The following is a 20,611-nucleotide window of genomic DNA, read 5'->3' as shown; positions in this document are numbered from 1 at the left end:
GGATCACAGAGGGTTTGCTGTGTGGAAAGGAGGGAATGTCAGCAAAGCTGGGCTTGGAGTGGCTGGCCCTGCTTTTCCCACACAGCTCAGCACCCCTGGGACTTCACAGCTCTGAGGCACCCTCTGTGCTGGGGAATCCATCCCCTGAGGGGTTTTTTTCCCCATCTCCTGCTGTTGTGGCAGCAGCTGAGGGGAGCAAAATTCATGTCCCCAAGCTCCAGGGAGGGAGAGCTGGTTCCTGAGCCAGCTCCTTGCTTGTGTCTCTTCAGAAGTGTCACCACGCTGCAGGCAGCTCTTGAGGGAAGTCTGAATTGAGATGAGTCTGTAGTACAGCTCAGAAATTGGTGGTGATTGCTGCAGAGAAGGGAAACCCCAGCTGTGGTCACCAGAGGAAGGTCCAGTCTAATCGTGGGCTTTTTTCCTCTCCTCTGCTAAGTCTTGACCATGGCATTGTGCGTCTTTAAAAAAACCATAAAAATCACAGGATCACTGAGGTTGGAAAAGACCTTCAAGACCTTTGAGTCCAACCTGTGACTGATTCCCACCTTGTCAGCCAGCCCAGAGCACTGAGTGCCACGTCCAGTTGTTTCCTGAACAGAAAGAGTAGGAATATGAGTGTAAGATTCAATAAAGAATTTTGGAGAAGTCACTGTACCATACTGCACTCGGGGAGTGCAAATTACAGTGTGATCAGAAGAATCCTGCAATCAATAAGATAATACAGCATGGTGTGCCTCAGCCTAATTTTCAGAAATGTACTGAATCCTTCAAGTGTCAAATCTTAGCCTTGTTGCTGTTTGAATCATGTTCCACCTGTAAAGGCAAAACACAAAGACAGGAGGAAAAATCAGTTCAGCTTTGCATAGGCAGAATTCTCCTGTCATCTCAAGAAATGCCTGTTTCAAGGGGTTATAACATTATTTGCTAACTCTTGAGTGTTCCTGTCGCTGGGACAGCATCCAGGTGAGGGTGGCACCAGAGGCTTGGCAGGGAAGTCCCCCGTGGATTGCACGGCTCCAGGTGGTCAGAGCACCTGCCCAAACTTCTCCCAGTGCTGTCCCCCCTCTTCCCCTGTCCCTGCTGACTGTGCTCTTGTTGCCTTGCTGTTTAGAATGTCCTTCTCCTCCAACCTCAATCACTATGGGATGGTGCACGTGGCCAGCGTCAGCGACGTGCTGCTGGACAACTCCTTCACGCCGCCGTGCCAGCGCATGGGCGGCATGGTCTCCTTCCGCACCTTCGAGGACTTCGTCAGGTCTGTGGGCAGCCTGCGCCTCCCCTCTGTGGCCACCTCCCCACCTGGGCCCCTGGGAGAGCTGGGGAAGGCTTTGCCAGGTTTTTAGAGTCGGGTTTAGGCTGGTTCTGAGCGCGTTTCTCTGTTTGGATCCCCATGTGTCCCTGTGCCGTCTCATGCTGCGGTTTGCAGGCAGAGGGATCAGCATCCTGCTGGTTGGAAAACATTTGGGAACGTGCTGATGTCTCCTAATGCTTTGTAGATATGTGAGGGGGTGGAGTTTTTTGTGCTTCCTACCTTTTTGGGATAGGCAATCCCCCAGCAGAGCCCTCAGCCTGCACCCAGGAGGTCTCTGACAAACATTGGACAATCCAGACTCTGGTTTGAGGAATTGCCTCCTCATCTTTGAGCCCGGCAAGGGAAGGAGCCCTCTCCTCCAAGGGCTGGTGGGTTCAGAGCTGGGTGCTCCGTGGGCTGGCAGTGCTGTGGTGGTGACTGCTCCTTCCCTGCTGTATTCCAGGATCTTTGATGAAGTCATGGGATGCTTCTGCGACTCTCCCCCGCAGAGCCCGACGTTCCCCGAGGCCGGCCACGCTTCCCTGTACGATGAAGACAAGGTAGGGTGGGTTTTTTTGTTTTGGAAGGCACTCTCAGGCTGGCAGCAGGGCTGGATGCTCCTCCCTGGCTGGAGTGCTGGGAGCAGGAGTTGGGAGCTCTGTGTATTTATGGCTGTGATTTGCTTGCTTGTTCCACAGCAGGTGACTCGGCGTAGGCGGCCGCTTTCCGGCTCTGTTCTAAAGCCACGGCTCAGCCTCTTGCTCTCCATGTAAATTTAGTTTATGGCTTTTAGCATCAGCAGAATTACTGGATCCACGGCACCATGAAGTCTCCAGACCCTCTCTCTGCAGCAGGATATTGAGCTGCACCTTCAGCCGCCTTTGTTCGACATCTGACTTGCCTTGTTTCCTGTCTTACACCCTTCCCAGTCACCTCAGATCCTGATTCTTCCCTCTCTTCTACCCCTTGGAACTGTTTTTGGGAGGAAAGGCTGAGTGGAGCCGCTCAGTTTTTGCAGGGATGTGGAGAACAGGTGCAGAGGAGGCAGGTGGTCCCTAATCCGTAGGGATAGAAGTCCAGTTTCCCTTAGAGACACAGGTAAAGAGTGGAAGACTCTGCTGGAATAGAGCCTGTGTCCAGAACAGGGCTTTGTTTTCCACTGATCCATTGATCCTGATGTGTGGAAGCACCGTAGCCTCTTCCAGAATATTACTGTCAACCTTAATGTCCTCAGGTCCCTCTCTTTACATCCCCCTCACCTCACCAAGGTAATTTCCTGTCCAGACTCAGTTTTTCCCAGTTCATCACAGGCTCCTGAAGGCTGAATTTGTAATTGCTTGGAGCTCTAATGGAATTGATGTTTCCAACATTATTTCATGCCGTTGTAGATATGAAAACTCACATTGTTTTGCCCTTACAATTGGATTAATTTACTTTCCTTCATGTCCAAGTCCTCTACTGTCCTTGTGCTGCATCTGGTAAAGAGAGGCCCTGACCCTGTGTCTCATCCTCACAGTTGGATTCTCCAAAGGAGGCTCCTGTTGGATGTTTGTGGACACTGACTTGTGTGCAACTGCAGATTTATGAGGCTCTTTGGTCGAGGATTCCCCTCAGAGTTTTTTCCCTGCTGTCTGCTGAGCTCATTTCCCCCAGAGCATCTCTGGGTCCTGTTCTGAGGACTGGCAGGTGTTAAGCTGATGGTTATTTCACCGTGGGGAATATTCCCTTGTGCTTGCAGAGTGCCCGGGAGGAGCCCATCCACATCCTCAACGTGGCCATCAAAACCGACAGCGACGTCGACGACGACAGCCTGGCTGCCATGTTCAGGGAGTTCACCCAGAGCAAGGTGAGGTCCCTGCATCCCCCTCTGCCTCTCTGGGCTTCTAGAAAGCAGGAAAAGTCTGTCTGTTCCCCAGGTTTGGGGTGGTTTTGTTTGATTTCAAACCAAACGTGCTGCAGTTACATCCTTAATTTATCCCGTTTAAAGCCCAGCCGTTCCTTTGACTGGGTGTGGCTGCACCTTCCTGAAGCCACCAGGTCATTGTTTCTCCTCCTGATCTCTCAGGATTTCTTCCCTTGAATTTTTGGTGGGATGAAAGACTTGGAAGGTTTTAAACACGTCAGGTCAATGTTCAGTAACTGAAGGTTTTAAACACATCAGGTCAGTGTTCAGTAACTGAAGGTTTTAAACACATCAGGTCAGTGTTCAGTAACTGTCTCCACGTGCTCTGAAAAATGTGCTCAGTCCCTTTCCCTGATGATAAGGTTGCTCTATGAGCAACAGAAGCATTTAAAATGGATTTGTGTATCATCATAGTCTTAATGCAATTAACATTTATTGCCCTTGTTAGCATGCTGGAGCATCCACCTTATACGATATTCCTGGTATGAGCAGGAATGATTTGGCATGTTCTGTGTCTCCTTCCTAAGTGTGGGACACACTTTAGAGACCCAGATGTGAGTGCTGGGGCAGTTGTGAGACAGCCTGGGTTAGGAACAGCATCCTTGTGTCCACTCTGGGCTCTTCCTGGTGGTGTGAAGAACTCCACCAGTTTGTGGAGCTGAATATCCCACCAGGAACTGGGATTCCTGCTCTGCACTGGTTTGGGGAGCACTGAGAGAGCACCTCCAGCTTCTCAGTGTGGGAACATATCCTGCAGAAATCAGGGCTTCCAAAATGGGACTGGCATCCACTTGGCTTCAGCAGCTTCCTGTCTCTTTAAACAAGGAAAACAATCAAATCTAAGAATTAAAACTAGTTCTGCTTTTCATCTGCTTGATCATGCTCCAGGCGTTTTTATGGGAGGGGAATAAATAAAATGGGAGGAAAGAAATAATAATAAAAAAAAAATATTTAAAAAGAAAAAATCCAAAACCACATTAAACTATCAAATAGGTTGATCCAAATTGTCCAAATAATCTTCTAGTCCCAGCATGTTGTGTGTGGTTTTTTTAATAGAAATTAGGATCATATACTTGTAAATGACTTGTGGAGGAGATTGAGGCAGTCAGTGGAAATGGAGTTTCTCCAGGTGCTGATGGCTAATCGCTCTCTAATAGCTGTGGCCTTGCTGGGAGACCCACATTATTACCATGTAATCAGAATCCTGTTGCTCTGCTGTTATTGTCTGCCACTTGTGGAATTTTAAAAGCAATAACAATTTTTGCTTTTTTTAAATCGCGGCGTTATTAAAGTTATTTTCTTCCTCTTGCCATGAATATAGTCACTGCTGCTCATTTTCAAAGGGCTTAACCTTAGTGAAACATCACAGTCTGTGCCGAGAGGGGCTGGTTTCTTCCTGCTTGAGCTGAGTTGTTGTTCCTTTTTTGAATTGGAAGAGGGAGGAGGAAGGAGAAAAGTTTGAAAAAGAGGAGAATTACGAGATCTCAACGCTTCAAAGGATCACTGGTGTGGCAAATTCTGATGGCAGCACTCCTCTGAGAGGAGGCTCGGGGGTGTATGAGGGAGAAGGAACCAGAATGGAAATTCTGTGATCTGTTTGAAAAAAAAAAAAAATAACTGACATCTGACTTGTATCACCTTTGCAATGGGGGATCTCAGGATGGTTTGGGTCGGAAGGGACCTTAAGGCCCTACCTGACATCCCATCTAATCCTTGTCCATCTAATTCTTGCCGTGTTGCTCTCTGCCCATACAAAAAAGTCCCTCTCCCTTCTATTTTAATGCCCTTAAAGCACTGGGGGGTCACAGTGAGGCCCCCCAAAGGCTCCTCCAGGCTGAGAGCCTTGGATGTGTGCTTTGGGCTGGGTTATCCATCAGCTTTCTGTGCCCAAGGCAAGTTTGAGCTACATGTTTCTGTGGGTTAGCTCCTTCAAAACTCCTTTTCCATCATTTTCCATGACCCTACCACATTTACGCCGTGCTCCCTTCAAAAAGCAAATCCTGGCAGATGAAGGAGGATATTTCCTGCAAGATTTGGGTGTGACTCTTCTGGCTTCCAGCTCAGCCAGGCTCAGCTGGAATTCACCGCTCCTGTGATTTAGTTATTTACCTGCTCAGGTGGAATTGGGATTTTTGGGTCAGGATTTGGGTGTTCATGCTGCTAAAGGAGCCTCTGGTGGGAAATCCTGGCTCAGGGGAGGCTGAAGGGAAGCAGGAGCTCAGAGGTAGAAGGATCTGCTGAGCTTTTTCACTTCACAGAGGATTTCAGCATGGTTTTAGCCTGTGCTTTTCCTGGCAGCCCAGTCACCTGTTTCCGTGCTTGTTTTTGCAGAAATCAGTCCTGATTGAACATGGCATTCGGAGGCTGACTTTCCTTGTAGCACAAAAGGTATTTCAATGTCTCTCCTGATGCTCAGAACTCTTTGGTTTCTAGCTCATTGTAATGTTGGCATCTGACAAGTTTTTTTTTTCCCCCAAACTGAACACTATATTTACTGTATTTAGTTCTGTCTTCACTGTTTTTGTCCTCTAAAACTTGAGACGGTTTTCATGAATTCGCTTAAGAAAATTAATTTACAATTGTGAACAATCTTGACGCCTCTTGTATTCTTGAATTAATTAATTTTTGATTTTAATCCTAATTGCTAGCTGTCTTCTGCTTTTTGTTTTTTTTCTTCCTATGTGTGTATGTTTCGTTTGTAAGGACTTCAGGAAACAGGTCAACTATGAGGTGGATCAGAGATTCCATGTAAGTAAAAAGGGCCTGGAGCATGGTGGCATTCCTGACGTGAGGCCAGGAGACACACAGGGGGCTCTGGGCTGCTCATTTGGATCTCAGGCAGGCATTTAATGCCCACACTGGTGTCAAAGTGAAGGGGTGAAGTATTTATTTGAACATCTGGCTGCAAACCCAGGCTGAAAACCTCAGCACTGAGGCTCTGAGTCTCCCTCGTTACCTGGCTGAGCTCAGGAAGCCACACTGACCAAGACTGCCTCGTGTTTCAGTGTTGTCTTCTGTTCTGGAGTGCAATTATCAGTGAAGCCTTGGCATTTCTTACCTAGTTTGGTGATTTCTTTCGGCCTCTTGCTGATTTTTAAAATAACTCGGCGCAGTCGCTGGAGGGACTTGTTAAATTTTGCAGAGTGCTTTTGTGATGTGGGAAATGTCTGGTGCTCTTACTGCTGAGAATTACTTCTTTCCCCAGGGCCTGGGCATCAGTGAGGTCTGGTTCAGGTGCCAATGTAAGGCACAAACCAGATTTTTATCTCTTGGGTGTCCACTTTTCAATTCTGGAAGTTATCAGCAGCCTTTGAAGTGCAATAATTCCACCCTGTGCTCCACACAGCTGGTCTAGGAAGGTTTATGAAGGGAAAACTAGTTTACAAATCAGCAGAAATAGTGTTTGAACCTATTTTGGAGTCACCACGTGGGAATTGTTGCTCATGGTACAGAGGTGTCAGCCAATGGCTTAGGAAAGCAGATTTTGTGGAGAGTTTTTTGGGGGCATTTTGCACAAAAGATCTAGGCTTTAGGTTTGAAAAAGGAAGTTTTAGAGAACAGAATGGGACTTGGGGGAAAGGAAAAATCAGAGTTGCTGAGTGAGTGCTGTGGGACGTGTCAGAGGTCGGAAAGGAGGCACAGAGCAGAAGGAACCATCCCCAAGCCCTCCCTGCATCCTCGGTGTGCTGTCATCTGGCTGCAAAGTTTGTGGAGCACCTCTGGGAGCTGCTCTGTCAGTCTTTATTACTGTCTCCTATCCCAGCCCCTTCATTACTGGACCAACTATTAACTTAGCCAGGGCCTGGGCTTGGGTTTGTTTTTGTTTTAATTACAGTCTATATAATTAGTTCCCAGCATGTTGAGGTAATAGAGAGTTGCTCCAGCAAGCTTCCAATTTCCTCATCTCATTAGGTTTTTAACGTGATTATTAGTATAATAATCAACTCTGATGATTTCTGGTGTAGCTTTTCGCATTCTGCAGTTTGCAGGGTGTCTTGATTGGCTAATTTAGGCAAATTATTTTGATTGTCTTGATGATGGTTGGTTGATTAGAACACAGCAGGGGTATAATTCTTCTGCCTAGGAAACGGAGCACTCTTTTTGGATTTTGGTACCGGAGCACTGAGGATTTTTGTGCCTGTGCACATCTAATTATGACATTTGCCCACCCCACCAGTGAGGTGCCCTGGAAGCAATTCCATTAGTGGTGGAATGAGCCTGGAGATGGTGGGAGAAGCTGGCAGAGTGCAGAGGAGGACAGGTAGGAGGCACTGGGAGAAGTGAGGAACCATGGAGGAGGTTGTTTCTTAGATGAGGCTCGCAGACAATGGATTGATTGGGTGAGGCTGAGTTTTTAGGCAGCATTTCTTGTACCACTGCTTATTTTGGAAGGGTTTCCAGGCAAACACAAGTCGTTTTGCTCAACTGAGAGTCATCAGGGTGAGATTTGGGGGCTGTTTTACCTAGGAAGAAAGGAAGGTGATTGACTAGAGATGTACTTTCAGCCTTAAAATCTGTGCTGCTCAGTGGTGGCCTGCACAGTGTCACTGGTTGTCACACTCCCTCCAGCTGGGGCTGTTCATCTTCCATGGATAATGGAATGTGAGCCAGAAATTCAGTGACTCCAGGTCAGATTCCCTGTTTTTTTTGCTTAATAAGGCAGTTCTGGCAAGTTGTGTGTGTCCCTTCAGGTCACCTTCAGCACAGGCAGCAGTGCTCTCGTGTGGTGCAAGGCACTGACCAAAGCTCTGCCCAGTAAAAGTGTAATTCCAGAGGAGGGGATGGATTTGCCTGGATGGGACTGGAGGGACAGGATGATGTCTAGACTTTGTCTCTTCATCTAAGATTTGTACAATATTTCAGAAAACTCCCAAGGCTCTGCCAGGGGTTTCTCTATGCAACAGAAAATCAGGGAAACTGAGTGGTATATGAGGGATTTTTTAAAATTTTTTTTTTGCTGTTCCATAGAGGATAATAAAATTACTTGATCACAACTCCCAGTTTTCCTTGGGAAGGGAGTACTTCTGGCAGTAATGGTGTGAAGAGAGCTGTAGAGTAAGATCATTGTTCTGTGTACATCTGCATATCCATAGCAGAATGTTCATATCACTCCAGACATTTCCACAGGAGTCTAAATCAGAACTAGAAAAGGTTTCCCACTGCTGTCTGGACACTTCTGTGTTGTTCTCTGTTCCTAACTGACAGTAATAATCTAAAGCCAATCAAGTAGCCTCTTCTGCACTAGTGAGGGCAGGTTAAAGCTGCCTCTGCTGTCTTGAAGGTGACTTGATTTCCCACCACCTTTGTGATGTTGAAAAAGTAGCTGGGGACAACCTGTGTCATCTCTTGTGCTGCCCCAGGAGTGGCCTGAGAGCACTCTGGGGACAGCAGGGCTTGCTTTGGGAGGACTAACACTGTTGTTTTTATTTCCAAACAGAGGGAATTCCCGAAGTTCTTCACGTTCCGTGCCCGGGATAAGGTGAGTTGGATATTTTTAGACACTTTTCTCCAGCTGTTGGCTTTATCCTTTTTTTCATGCAGTGATTCATGACTCAGAATCAGCACAAAACCTTCTGGATTCTGTGGAAAAGAGGGTTTTTTGAGGGGATGAGCTTGAGGAGTTGCTGTTTTTGCAATCTGTACTATGCTCTCAGTGCTTCAAGGATTTCACAGCTCCCAGTGCCAGATAAAGAAGCCTGGCTTGGGTTTGTTGGAAGTCTTAGAGTTTGATTTAAATATGAAATTTCCTAAGGGGTGTTGTGAAGCTCTTGCCCTGAGTGTTCCACCTTTTCAATGCACTCTTTGCTGTGCCCTTGGCCCCTGCAGTTCGAGGAGGACAGGATTTACAGGCACCTGGAGCCAGCCCTGGCCTTCCAGCTGGAGCTGAACCGCATGAGGAACTTCGACCTGACGGCCATCCCCTGTGCCAACCACAAAATGCACCTCTACCTGGGGGCAGCCAAGGTGGAGGTGGGCACAGAGGTGACAGACTACAGGTTCTTCGTCAGGGCCATCATAAGGCACTCGGACCTGGTGACCAAGGTGAGTTTGGCCCTTCCCAAAGGGTGAGTGAACGCCGGGGTCACCCTAGGGACCTGCAGGATCCCAAACTGACCGTTCCCTGTATGGCTGGCTGGGGGTTGTGTTGGGGGTGCTGCTCTGCAGAACCATCCCTTTGAAGTCCTGGTGTTCCTGTACTCCAGGGAGGTTTTTCAGGAGTCTAAGAGAAGAGTCATAAATCCTTAGATTTTTTGAATCTGTTGAACTTAAATCTTGGACTTAGGTCTGTTGCCTTAGATCTTGAGGCAACAGTGGCTTGCCCTGTCTGATTTCAGATTTACTCTGAGCTGAAAGAGGGCACAAGGCAGCCAGGTATGGGATCAGGCACTGGGAGCACTGGGCTGGGGGTGGATCTGCTCCAGGGCTGCACATCCAGCAGCACCCATGGGTCCCGTTCTCCCCACCACATCCCTCTGCAGTTTTCCAAACCTTGCGCTCTCTGGCAGTGATTTGTGAGTGAGAAGTCACTGGTTTGTTGGCACAGGAAGCCTCCTTCGAGTACCTGCAGAACGAGGGGGAGCGTTTGCTGCTGGAGGCCATGGATGAGCTGGAGGTGGCCTTCAACAACACCAACGTGCGCACGGACTGCAACCACATCTTCCTCAACTTCGTGCCCACCGTCATCATGGACCCCTCCAAGGTGGGAGCTCCTGCCCAGCTCGGGGCTGCTTGTCTTTCCAGGGCTTCACCTGTCAGAACTAAATGGTCTTTTGTTCGTAGAATCACAGGATCATGGAATGATTTGGGGTGGAATGGACCTTAAAGGTCATCCTGTTCTGACCCTGGTGCTTTCCACTAGCCCAGGCTGCTCCAAGCTCCATCCAGCCTGGCATTGGACACCTCCAGGGAAAGGGCAACCTCTGCCAGCGTTTCCCTACCCTCACAGTCAGGAATTTCTTCCCAGTATCCCACCCAACCTTGCCCTCTGGCAGTTTAAATCCATTTTGTTGTGCAGCTCAGCACCTCTGTGTAAACTGAGGGAGAAGTGTTAGAAATAAGCTTTGTGTTTGAAACTAAACCTATTTTTTTTTCCTTGCGTGTTTGAGGTAAACAGTTTTAATAAGGAAGCAGATGTAAACGCTCTTCTGTTTGTTACAGAAGTTCAGATTCCATCCAAATAAAACATGAGGTAAATTAGGAGCTTAAAAAGAATCTGTAAATTCAGCTACGAAAAGTGCCTCATTTTCAGTCTCTGGTACAAAACCACAGAGATGAACGTTATAAATAAATGAACATTAAGCTTTGTAGATGCACAGATAAAAGTGTTCAGGGATAAAGGATGTTTGTGGTTAGCAGAATCACCACAAAGCAAATCCCAAGTCCAGGCTGAATTTAGCTGGAAATCAGCATTCAGTTCATGGGTACCCAAAGATGAGAGCTGACCTTTCCTGAGGAGAACAGCTGAAAGTTTAAAAAGATGAAACTGCTAACAAAATAGCTCCCTCTTGCTTGCTGACTTTTAAATCATGATTAAAAATTGGTGGCTTAAATCCCTTTTATGAATGAACCTTTCCTGGTGCATCCAGTGCCTTTGTTTCCCAGGAAGTTCAGAAGAAGCTGGAATATTCATCCCTGGAAGTTGGGGCTGCCCTCAGATACAAACCATGACTTTTCCTTGAGCTGCTGTGCAAAAGAGACTTTTTTTTGGGGAAAAATGCTTAGCCCAGCCTATAAATTGCCTTCTTTTAATATGCGCTTTGCCCACAGTGGTATTTTATAAAGTTTAATAGAAGAGCAGAAGGGCCAGCTCCAAGTGGTAATTGCTTTGTTGATTTAAAGCTCCGTGCAGGCAGGAAAATGTGATTACTGTGCATAGGAAGGCTACAGAACTGCTTGCCAAGGGTTTGGCTTCCCTGGATTCTGTGATTCCCGGGTGTGGGTGATGCCTGTGGAGGGGAGGCAGGGGCTCCCAGTGCTGGGTGGGGTGTGGTGGTTGGACTTGATGATCACCAAGGTCTTTTCCAACTTAATGATTGTGTTCCATGGTTCTGTGGCTCTGTGTGCCATGAGGAAACAGAGCCGTGAATCCAGCACTGTTAGGGACACGAAAAAACGAGCAGGCAGCAGAAAGGTTAGGCAGGAAAGTTCTTTTTTTTTATTTTCCTGACTCTATCTAATACACACTTTGACAAGCAGGTCAAAGATTGGCTTCACAGGTAGCCACCTCTTTGACTTCATTGGTGAACATCACCATCAATCATCTTTCTCCTCCCAGAGGAGAAATATGTAAACAAAACAGATAAATTCTGAAAATACACGTAGTTTTGTTGAAGCTGCATGAGAACAAAATTCAAACAGTGAAAAGCAGGCAAACCTGGGGGCGACACTGTCCCACTCCATCTGCAGTCCCCAGGTGGAGTTCCTGCCTGTCTCAAGGCTTGGGATGAGGAGGGACAAGTCACCAAGCTCCTGCAGTGGGCACGTGCTGATGCGTGATGCTCCTTCATCACCTCGGAGCAGCGGGATGTGGGAGAACACAGAGCAGTGACGGATCCAGAAAAATTCCCAGAACCATCTGGTTTGGGGAGGGACCTTAAATTCCATCTCAGTGCACCCCTGGCACAGGCAGGGCCAGCTCCACTGGGCTGCCCAGCACCTGCTGAGGGAGCCTTTTCCCCGTGCAGATCGAGGAGTCGGTGCGCTCCATGGTGATGCGCTACGGCAGCCGCCTCTGGAAGCTGCGCGTGCTGCAGGCTGAGCTGAAGATCAACATCCGCCTGACGCCCACGGGGAAGGCCATCCCCATCCGCCTCTTCCTCACCAACGAGTCGGGCTACTACCTGGACATCAGCCTCTACAAGGAGGTGACAGACTCCAGGACGGGGCAGGTAGGTCCCCGGGGTTGGGTGATGGAGCTCTTGTGACGCCGAGAGGTTTGGGCGTCTTCATTGAAGGCTGGAAGATGAGCAGTTCTAAAAACAAGTCCTTCATTGCATCGTTAAATCAGTCCCATGGAGGCAAAGTTGAGTCCATAGCAGTGTGCAGCAACCTTCTAACATAAAGTCTCTGAAGTCCCAAGCAGAAGTGGTAGCATCTTAGCAGCAGCAGTAAAGAGAACAGCAGCAGCAGCATGTGTTCTGTGTCCCCTAAGTGAGTGTTCCAACATTCTTAGTGCATTCAAATCTATTTTTAGCCAATCAGGCTTAAACACAAATGCTCTACAAAAGTGTTGGACCTATCCTAAGCTAAGATCTATGTGTGTTAATATTTGTAAATTCTTACACAAATTCGAGGTCTGTTCTATCTAGGAATCTCAAGCAAGGCTACATTATTTTTGTTATGACTAACAATTTAACTAACTTTGCAAAAGGTGATATTACTGAACTATAAACTAGGAATACCTAGTTTATTAGGTCTTTTTTTTGCTTACTAGCACAGGCTCTTATTTTTTTAAGCACTTAAAAAAATCCTCTATTTATTTAAAACCATACTTGCATTTCTATCTCACGTCTGGGTGAATTCATGTATCTTAGTTTCTCTGAAGGTTTTAACTCAGTCCTCACATCTTTGGACACTCCTGGGCCTGTGTGAGTGGGGCCCAGGGGGATTTGTACCCCAACACTCTCGTGTGGGCTCTGGTGTTTCCAGGTCATCACAGGATGGTTTGGGTTGGAAGGCACCTTAAAGCTCATCCCATTCCAACCCCCTGCCATGGGCATGGGCACCTTCCACTGGACCAGGTTGCTTCAAGCCCTGTAATATGTGTCTCATGTAACACAAAATTGCCATTCAACTTAGCCAAAGGAAGGAGAAAGATAAACTTGAAGCAGCCGATGTGAAAATGTGATCAATTAAATCAGTCAAGTTTTCTGGTTGTTTTGTACATGCCCTCAGTCATTTGGGCAGCTGTTTTCCCAAAGAGTTTTCCTCAGAGTGCTCCAAAAAGTACTAGAATCGCTGCTGATGCTTATCCTGAAAGTTGTAATAAAAAATGTTACTAATTAGACATTTTCCTGAGTAGGTGGAAGAAAATTTGTGAACGCGTCCTTTAAATTCTATAAAGATATAAGGAGTGACCTGGGTAGGATGATGTAAAATTATGGAAGGTGCTTTTATATCATTTTTACGAAGCATAATGGGCTCTTTTGTAATGGTTGTGGCTGTTGTGGTATTTCTGTTTTCCGTGGTGCAGGAACAGTGTGGTTAACTGCAATACCTACATATGCTAAAATCCATGGAGCATGGGATGCATGGAAAATATTTAAATAGAGAAATGTTTACATCTCCCTCCGTAATCATCTCTCTGCCAGGCAGGAGAAGCAGCAGAATAAATCACTTGGGCACTGTGAATGTAGAACACAAAGTGCTGAGTCACCTTTCTCCCTCTTTTTTCCATTTAATTCTTCCAGCGAGCTGCTGGCCGTGGAGTCCATCCAGCTCTGAGATCCCAGAGCAGATAGTGTCAGTGTGTTTTACCTCATTCCTGCCTTTGAGGTCAGAGGAGGAAAGAAAAGAACGTTTTAATAATCTCCAGCAGCTCAGCTTAACCCTTGAGTTGGGTCAGTCACTTGTGAAGGTCACGAGTGAACTCTGAACTGATTGAGCTTCGTTATTTAAAGCTTGGGGAAATGAGCTCATGTGGCTGTGTGTGGCTTTAGCAACTTTTCTGGTATTAAATTTGATTTGTTTTCCGGAATATTAAACTGAGTTCTAGTTAAAAAAAAAAAATAAAAATCTGATATTTTTAGGAAACTTCTCCCTCGTGATGGAGGTTTATAGGGAAGGTTCAGATCTGTGGGTTTTCTCCTGTGTTTTCAGAGGGTTCTTTTAAACATAGAGGAATATTTTTAAAAAAATTCAAATATTACTGATGTGCTGGGTATTTTCCTGACTTCTGAAGAATGGGAAGAAGGCTTCATGGTGAGAGAATGACCCTGATCTCTTGTTTCTCAGTAGTGATAAGTGGTGATGCTCAGCACAGACTTCTCCAGTTCCCTACAGAGCTTTCCAGAGATGGAAGGAGAATTTCCAAGTGCAGATCCTGACAGATCCCGGGACTGGCAGTGTCACAAAACCCCTCATTTACCCTGAACAAATGCTTCTCCCATTAAACAAGCTGCTGCCAAATTAATGTTCGTGCAGACTGAAGAGGCACAAAATAAAAACAAAAATGGGCTTTACCGAATTCTGTGTAATTCTTCAAATAGATAAAATTCATCTTCAAATAGATAAATTCATCTCCAATGAGATAAATTCATCTCCAGTGAGATAAATTAATCTCCAATGAGATAAGTTCTGTTGAACACATCCCAGCCATGCCCCTCCTGCCAGGTGTGTCCCTGTTCAGCAGCGTTTGGGGCCGTTTTTATCCCGTTTTTATTTCCTCCTGCTTCTCCATTGAAAAGCTTCCCTTCCCAACCCTCCCTGCCCGGAATATTTAGTGCCCTGAAGCACGGCAGTTGATAATTCATGTTGCTACCCTGGGAAAATCTTTTAAACTTAAAATATCAAAACTTCAAGCCCAGTGACATATGCAAGTGCTGACCCGGCTGGCGGGCGCATCCCGCCCCATAAATAACAGAATTCTCCTGGCTGCTCCCAGGCTCTCCCCATCCATCCATTGGCACAGGCACGGTGGCAGGGGAGCTGCTGGCCACTGGGAGCTCCTCTCAGGCCCGGGTTTGTGATGTTTGGGGATGTGCTCTGTGCTCTGCTGGCCTGGCGCAGTGTCGGCGTCTCCAAAAGGGCAGCAGTGTGTGATGGAGCATGAGGTGCCTGTCTGTGGCACCAGGAGCAGCTTTGCAGAGGTCAGGGACAGTCAGCCTGGGGATTTTTGGGAGGAGAACCCGTGGATTAAGCAGGGCTTGGCCGTGGTTTGTCCTGCAGATCATGTTCCAGGCGTATGGAGATAAGCAGGGACCTCTCCATGGGATGCTGATCAACACTCCCTACGTCACCAAAGACCTGCTGCAGTCCAAGAGGTTCCAGGCACAGACTTTAGGGACGTCCTATGTCTATGACATCCCTGAGATGTTCAGGCAGGTGAGTGTTTGGGCTCTTCTCTTTGCCATCCTGACTGTCAGAGGCCTGGAGTGGGATTATCAGCTGTGGGTTGAATCTACTTGGAGTGAAATTAGGATAAATTACTGCTGGAGTTCCATGAATGAGTCAAACAGTAGAAGTTGAAACACAAACCATCTCCCCTTTCTTGTTGCTGTTTTATTTTTTGCTTTCCCACCTTGTCATCTGCCCTTCCTGGGTGGTGGTTCTGGTTTGCTGGGTCCTGTCCTGAGCCACCTCATTCAAATTTCACTTTGGGGGGAAAACTCTTTCATGATTCAAACCCCAAAGCAGGTGTTATCCCTGGAATACTGTCAGGAGGGACAGGCACTGGGAGGAGGGATATTTTAGGGTGTCGTGTTGGGAATACTGAGTCAGGAATAATCCCAAATTCCCAAATGTGGGAATACCACACTGAGGAAGGGATTGAATATAAATAAATATTAATATAAAATACTGAATATAAATACAAAAATGTGTCAGAAGGTGATGTTGTTGACGAGAGTTCCTCTCCCCACCCTCAGTCTTTGATCAAGCTGTGGAATTCCATGAATGACCACGCGTTCCTGCCGCCAGCACCTCTGCCCTCGGACATCCTGACCTACACAGAGCTGGTGCTGGATGACCAGGGCCAGCTGGTGCACATGAACAGGCTGCCAGGAGGAAATGAGGCAAGTGTCCCTTCCTTTCGTGCTCCTTCTCCCTCCCTGCCCCACAAGATGCTGTGTTTTGGGGCTGGGTTTGATAGTTGTAATGAAAATTTACCAGCCGGGCACAAAAATCTGTTCTTTCAGCTTTTCACAGATGGAATCTCACTCTTGAAAATGGGATTTTTTTTTTTTTTTGTTTCATTAAAAATTAATACCTTCCCTACAATGGGTGTTTTAACTTCCATAGTAAGTGATGATTCCATTTCAAACCTGTGCCTGTGCTGGGCTTCCTTTGTAATTAAAAAACACTCATTCAGCTGTTCCAGGTAACTGCGGTTTGTATTTGGGCAAAATGTGTTTTACAAGACTAAAGAGAAATATTTTCATTTGCTGAAAAAAGAAAAAAAACCAACCCAAACCACAGAACAATCTGGTTTATGCTTCCATTTCCATCCTCCCCATGCAGTTTGTATCAAGGTGTGTGAAACCTCCCCCTCTAGAGCTGGACTTACTCAAGAGTTACAAGGAGCTGATGCTGGGGATGGCATCAGGAGGTTTTGCTGTCGTGGTGGGGTTTTGCTGGGGTGTCTTCCCATTAGGAAGGCAAAAATTGGAGCTTTGGAATGACTGCACGGTCAAGAGAACCACTAGAAGATGTGCTGGTTATTTTTGTGGGAATTAGTGAGTGAATGTTCCAAAGTCGTTTGAATTTGAACAGTTCTAAGGGACGATATCATTTATTTTTTTTCTTGGTGTCGTTGAACCATATTTTCCTCAATGCACAGCTTAAGGTTTGCAAAGGCTCTGTTCAAAGCCATCAGGGTAGTGATGCAAGGAAAAGGGTTTTCCTCACCATTCCCTGCGTGGCTCTTGTCAGGGGAAGGTTTGGAATAGGATTTTTGCAAACTGCCCCCGATGGTGACTGTTGGTCTTCTGCTGGACTTGAGGAGCAATGTTTGAGCTGGTGTAATTAAAGCTGGAATGAGCTGTTCCCTGCATTCCCAGTGCAGGCTGAGGCTGCTGGGGAGCCTTGTGCCATCATCTTTCTCTCTTTCCCTGCTCTCATTCAGCGTTTGAGTGGATGGTGGCTGGGGAAACAGCAAAGTCCCTCAGGGACGTCGCTCTGTTCTTGCTGAAATTACAAGCACAGAGCTGCCTGGGCATGAACATGTAGTGTTTACTCTGCCAGTATGAATACAAATAGTCTTATTATAAGAGATTCTGTACCCAAAGACCACCAAAAAAAAAAAAAAATTAGGAGATTTTTTTTTTTTAACCCTTGGTAGGTTTCGTTGTGCTCTGTCTGTAAAGAAATTACGTGACTCTCGTGGTGTGTGGAGTGTTGGTTTGTAAATTAATCTGAGCTGGTGTGATCTGTCAAACGGATTCTTGCCCAGAGGCGTTGTAGAGGTTGTGGGCTCCCCATCCCTGGCAGTGCCCAAGGCCAGGTTGGATGGGTTTGGAGCACCCAGGGACAGTGGGAGGTGTCCCTGCCGTGGCAGGGGTGGCACTGGGTGGGCTCTGTGGTCCCTCCAGCTCCACACTGGACTCTGTGCCCCAGAGCTGCTTCCAGCGAGCTGCCTGGCAGGTGAAATAGGAACTTCTCAGGTAAAAGTGAGATTTTTATCATTATTTTTCTTTCTTGCCAGCAAAAGGTGCCGATTCTCTGAGTTCAGAGCTGTTGGAGAGATTGCCCGTGGCGTTTTTTAGTGAAGAGGAGATTCCTGGTGGGAATTGGTGCCCGTGGTTAATGATGTTGTTGTTGTTGTTGGGTATATTCAGGTTCTCCTTGTTTTGGTCAGAGGTTCAGAGCCATTCCCACACTTCCAGAGGGAGCCCAGCACTGGAGGGTTGGTGTCTCAGAGCCAGGGCTTGGCTCTCCTCACAGTTACATCTCCTCCCTGTGAAAAGGGGTCGGGACACTTTTGCTCTTACAGCATTCAGCTGAGCGAGTGCCCTGAGTGTTTGAGCTGGTGGGAGGGATTGAGAAGCCAACATCAAATCCAGGAGATTTGTGGAGCAGAGCGTTCAGCCAGAGCTGCAATCCCTGTTCTGACACGGGGCAGGGCACGAGCTCTAAGCTGGGCTTCTCCCTGTCCTCACAGAGTTTGCAAGCAGCATTTTGGGCAAAAATCTCGTCTGAGATTTCAGGAAAATCTTGATGTCTCTAGACTTCTCCCAATCCACGAGGTTTTTCTCCGTGTAGCTCACGACCACTCCCCTCGCCCACCAGGCCACTGCAGTAATTAGCTCTTTGCTGTGGTCTCAACAAAGAAGCCAAGGAATTAATGGACTGTGAAAATACAAGTTGCTCTTTATTCCTAGGCTGCTCTGGCTGCTCCCAGCCCTCGTGCTGCTGGCCCTGCCCTGCCTTTGGGACACAGCAGCATCACTAACACACCTTTTCCCAGCCTCTGGCCATCCTCTTTCACCACTTTGTCACAGAATCCCAGACTGGTTTGGGTCGTAAGGACCTTCAACCTCATCCTGCTCCACCCCTGCTGTGCTAAAATGGGGAGATCTCTGAAAGAGTGAGGAGCTGGGTGAGCACAGAGCAGTTCAGGAGTGTATCCACCACTGTTTAAATCGCAGTGACACCCCCTTCAAAGCCCAGGGCTTTGTTCCCAAGATTAGCATATTAGCAGAAATCTCAGTGTGAAAAGGTAATTCCCTGAGCCCCTTGCAGAACTCAATATATTCCTTGTCAGTCCTGAGCTGGGCGTTTGGATGCTTTTCTATAGCACTTTATGTATTTTGACTACAATTTCCCCTGATCCTCTGGCACCGGGAAAGCTCCAGCTGCTGATAAGACCCAACTAATCTTCAAGGACAAGGAGAAAGTGATGTAAGGAGGGCCTGCAGCAACACCCCACATCCCCCTTCATCCCGGTGCCCGTGGAGAATGTGTCATTTTTCCCCACTGGCACTAGATGTCACAGTTTTTCCTCCTCAGTAGCACGAGGATCAGAAATAATCCACAATCGCCGCTGTCTGCTGGAGCTTTGGCTGCAGCACCTTTCCTGGGTGAGCTGGGAAGGTTTGGCCAGGGGAAATTCAGGATGGCAGAGGGCTCCTGGAATGCTGCTCTGGATTGCCAGAGGCAGAAAGGTGTAGCTAATGCATTTTATACAAGCACAGCTTAATCGTTGAGCTGCGTGTTCTGCTTTGTCACCCCCTGTTCCTGCATTTTATGGCAGGCACAGGGAATTAAAGCAGCAGTGAGAGCTGCAGATTTCTTGGAGGGTTTTAAAATCCCCAAATCCAAGCTTTCCAGGAACAGAGGTGGAAGAGGTGGCACGGTTTTATTCTCTTATTTTCATGTAGATGTTTGAACGGGTGTATGTGGCTCACGTGGATACTGTGGGCAGGAAGGTTCTTGCTCACTGGAAAGCTCCTGATGCAGGTTTTGTGTCTCTGTAATGTGTCTTTGCCCATCTGTAACTTCAGGAGGAATTTCTCCATGGGAAGGGTGGTCAGGCACTGGAAGGGGCTGCCCAGGGAGGTGCTGGAGTCCCCATCCCTGGAGGTGTCCAAGGAAGAACTGGACGTGGCACTCTGGTCTGGGTGACAAGGTTGCATTCGATGACCTTGGTGAGGTCTTTTCCAACCTGGATTGTTCTGGGATTCTGTGACACCTTTCCCTGGGCACTTGGTCTCACCCTGGAGCTGTTCCCTCCCATCAGCTGGTGCCAGTGTGCTTGGCACAAAACAAGCACACCCTGCCACCACCACGCTTGGATTGCTGAGGGACACCTCTTGCAGAGCCAAGAAGGAATCCTGGGTTTTGGCACTCCACCCTCGTCAAGGCACGGAGCTGGAATGCCTCTGGCAAACCACGTGCACTCTGCCCTTTTCCTGGGAGCTGGTTCGTGCTCCAGACAAAAGTTGGAAAGCTCTGCACAGTGTAAAATGCAGAGAGTTGCTCTTCTAGACCTGAAATTCCAGGCAACAGATTCAAGTGATGAAATGCCAAAATTGCTGCATCTGCACCAAGTAAATACCCAAATTCAGCTTTACAAATTTAGATGTAAATTTGAAAAAATTAAAAACATCTAAATAAAGATAAAATGAAAGATAAAGATAATTTTAAAGATAAAATGAAGCCTGGCCTCCAGTCCCCGGGCTCAGCACTGTCCTGTTGTGAGGAGGGAAGAATAAACCAACACTGATCTCCTCTGTTGGTGCCCAGTGACAGGACCTGAGGGAGCAGCTGGAGCTGGGCCAGGGGAAGGTTCATGTTGGATACCAAGAAAAGATTCTTCCCCCAGAGGGTGGTGGAGCCCTGAACAGCCTCCCCAGGGAATGGTCCAGGCTGCCAGAGCTCCAGGAGTGTTTGGACAACACTCTCAGGAACAGGGTGGGATTGCCGGAGCGTCTGCGCAGGGCCGTGGGTTGGACTGGGTGATCCCTTCCAGCTCAGGATATTCTGTGCTTCTCCAGGAATTACAGAAGCTGCCAGAATGAGCCTGAAAAGCTGCCTGTCCCCAGCACCAGCAGCACCACTGGCAGTGGCTCCCCTCTGCTCGGAGCTTCCCGGAGGGAGCCTGGGACCGGCTCCTTCCCCTCGGTGCCTGTCGTCAACAGCTCCGGCTGCCACCGGCAGTCAATTTGGAACTGCATCAGTGTGTGTATTACTGTTCCCATCGATAGTGCAATTAATGTTGAAGTCAATTTTGGTGTTAATTTTAGGCCATGATTAGTGTTGAC

At 47.5% G+C, this 20,611-nt stretch overlaps 1 protein-coding gene across 4 annotated transcripts in view; it reads left to right on the top strand.

Moving 5' to 3' along the window:
• ACACA (acetyl-CoA carboxylase alpha) overlaps positions 1-20,611 on the top strand; it is a 103,010-nt gene that overhangs the window by 44,614 nt on the left and 37,785 nt on the right. For 3 of the 4 annotated variants that reach the window (XM_066333557.1, XM_066333554.1, XM_066333556.1), the window contains 11 exons: positions 1,112-1,255; positions 1,755-1,851; positions 3,030-3,137; positions 5,526-5,582; positions 5,898-5,942; positions 8,632-8,673; positions 9,021-9,236; positions 9,739-9,894; positions 11,879-12,082; positions 15,081-15,236; positions 15,779-15,925. In XM_066333557.1, coding sequence (XP_066189654.1) covers positions 1,112-1,255; positions 1,755-1,851; positions 3,030-3,137; positions 5,526-5,582; positions 5,898-5,942; positions 8,632-8,673; positions 9,021-9,236; positions 9,739-9,894; positions 11,879-12,082; positions 15,081-15,236; positions 15,779-15,925 — 1,372 coding nt within the window. The remainder of the gene's footprint in view (positions 1-1,111; positions 1,256-1,754; positions 1,852-3,029; positions 3,138-5,525; positions 5,583-5,897; positions 5,943-8,631; positions 8,674-9,020; positions 9,237-9,738; positions 9,895-11,878; positions 12,083-15,080; positions 15,237-15,778; positions 15,926-20,611) is intronic. The other variant, XM_066333555.1, reaches the window with a different exon arrangement.

Source organism: Sylvia atricapilla, chromosome 20 (assembly GCF_009819655.1).
Source record: "Sylvia atricapilla isolate bSylAtr1 chromosome 20, bSylAtr1.pri, whole genome shotgun sequence".
Lineage (NCBI taxonomy): Eukaryota > Metazoa > Chordata > Aves > Passeriformes > Sylviidae > Sylvia > Sylvia atricapilla.
The sequence above is the reverse complement of the archived record's forward strand: the minus strand, read 5'-3'. Positions and strand labels throughout refer to the sequence as shown.